The following is a 2,226-nucleotide window of genomic DNA, read 5'->3' as shown; positions in this document are numbered from 1 at the left end:
GCGCCCTCCAATGGTTACCGCGACATCACCTCGCGGTTCACCAGGCCATCCCCCTAGCGACGCCCAGCCTCGCGAGAGTAAGAACTGGGTTAAAGGGCTCTACGGAACTGAACTTCCTATACCTATTGTTCCTACACGGAAAGGCCTGAAGGACCAACCGGAAGTCCTGGTTCAAACGCCACACAGAGAGCATCCTGGGGGCCGGAAGGAGGTGGAAACTCCTGCATCCTACTGGAGTGCCCGCAGACGCGCATGGTAAGAGAGCGCGTAGCTGTTATAGAGGCTTGTTGCTGGAGCGCGTGGCTCGTGCGCGGAAGTCAGAGGTGACCGAAAGCCAGACGTCGCTGTAGAAGCTGACACTGCGAGCTATGGTGGGGCGATCCCGGCGGCGCGGAGCGGCCAAGTGGGCGGCTGTGCGAGCTAAGGCAGGTCGCGACCCAGCGGACGAAAATGATGACAATTTGGAATCTCCTCCCTCACCAGCGGACTCCAGCTACTACCAAGATAAGGTAGATGATTTCCATGAGGCCCGATCTCGGGCTGCCTTGGCTAAGGGGTGGAGCGAAGTGGAGAGTGGGGCCGAGGAGGAGGATGGCGACGAGGAGGAGGTTCTTGCCCTAGATATCGCCGATGAGGACGATGAAGATGAAGAGAGTGCGGGGAATGAGGAGGATGACGATGATGATGGTGGGAGCTCCATGCAGAGTGAGGCTGAGGCCTCGGTGGATCCCAGTTTGTCGTGGGGTCAGAGGAAAAAACTTTACTACGACACGGACTATGGTTCCAAGTCCCGAGGCCGGCAGAGTCAACAAGAAGTAGAGGAAGAGGAAAGAGAGGAGGAAGAGGAGGCACAGCTCATTCAGCGGCGTTTAGCCCAAGCTCTGCAAGAGGACGATTTTGGAGTTACCTGGGTGGAGGCCTTTGCAAAACCAGTACCTCGGGTAAATGAGGTTGAGACACGGGTCGTGAAGGATTTGGCGAAAGTTTCAGTGAGAGAGAAGCTGAAGATGCTGCGAAAGGAATCGCCAGAGCTCTTGGAGCTGATAGATGACCTGAAAGTTAAGTTGACAGAGGTGAAGGATGAGCTGGAGCCATTGCTACAGTTGGTGGAGCAAAAGATCATTCCACCTGGAAAAGGAAGCCAATACCTGAGGACCAAATACAACCTCTATTTGAACTACTGCTCCAACATCAGTTTTTATCTGATCCTGAAAGCTAGGAGAGTCCCTGCACATGGACATCCTGTCATAGAAAGGCTTGTTACCTACCGAAATTTGATCAACAAGCTGTCATTTGTGGATCAGAAGCTGTCCTCTGAGATTCGTCATCTGCTCACACTTAAAGATGATGCTGGAAAGGCAGAACTGAATCTAAAAGCAAAATCCACAAAGGCCAAGCCAAAATCTGTTTCTGCTGTTGCTGCCTCTGCTGTTACAGACCTTTCTGATGATTCTGATTTTGATGAAGCTGCACTGAAATACTATAAAGAAATAGAAGACGGACAAAAATTGAAGAGAAAGAAAGAAGATAGTACTGAAGAACAGGCTCTTGAAGTTCAAAATGCAAAGAGAGCCATTACTTATCAGATTGCTAAAAATAGGGGGCTTACACCTAGGAGAAAGAAGATTGATCGGAATCCCAGAGTGAAACACCGGGAGAAGTTCAGAAGAGCCAAAATTCGCAGAAGAGGCCAGGTTCGTGAAGTTCGTAGAGAAGAGCAACGTTATAGTGGTGAACTATCTGGCATTCGTGCAGGGGTTAAAAAGAGCATTAAGCTTAAATAAAGTTTTTGCTTAGCTTAAGTTTTTTGGCAATAATTTTGGATCAATAAATTTTTATTTTTAACTGGTGACATGATTGTATTAATATTTAATACCTAACCGTAAATTTTTAAAAGTCTGTCAATAGGGAAAATTGTTTGGGTTACTGCTTAATTTATTTGTGTTTTAATTTGGAATCAGATCACACTAAGAACTGCGGGAACAATATGAGGGTGCATGGGAAGAGAGATGGTGATGAAAAAAGTTCTCCAACATTCTGTCAAATAGTAGCCTAGGGAAATTCCACAGCTAGTTGTGGAGCAACAATCAAACTTATAGTACTTTTATAATTTTTCACATAAAGTGAAGAGAAAGCACCTTTGGCAGTCATCTTATTTGTAAGACAGGCTATAATGTAGTTCTGACATTTCATTTACCTAAAGTATAATTCTCGAGCAGCATACTT

General features: G+C 46.9%; 1 protein-coding gene across 1 annotated transcript; it reads left to right on the top strand.

Moving 5' to 3' along the window:
• The first annotated feature begins 224 nt into the window (after nt 1–224).
• Nucleotides 225–1,850, top strand: UTP3 (UTP3 small subunit processome component). The gene has a single exon (XM_082653186.1). The coding sequence runs from the start codon at nt 369–371 to the stop codon at nt 1,782–1,784; it is 1,416 nt and encodes a 471-aa protein (XP_082509312.1). The 5' UTR covers nt 225–368; the 3' UTR covers nt 1,785–1,850.
• Nucleotides 1,851–2,226: the final 376 nt, after the last annotated feature.

The sequence above is a fragment of the Grampus griseus genome (assembly GCF_964374135.1).
Source record: "Grampus griseus genome assembly, chromosome: 4".
Classification (NCBI taxonomy): Eukaryota; Metazoa; Chordata; class Mammalia; order Artiodactyla; family Delphinidae; genus Grampus; species Grampus griseus.
This window is presented reverse-complemented; position numbering and strand designations above follow the sequence as displayed.

What these genes read in the sequence shown, in the direction of transcription:
- UTP3 (XM_082653186.1), top strand. Translation starts at nt 369, where the DNA reads ATGGTGGGGCGATCCCGGCGGCGCGGAGCGGCCAAGTGGGCGGCTGTG.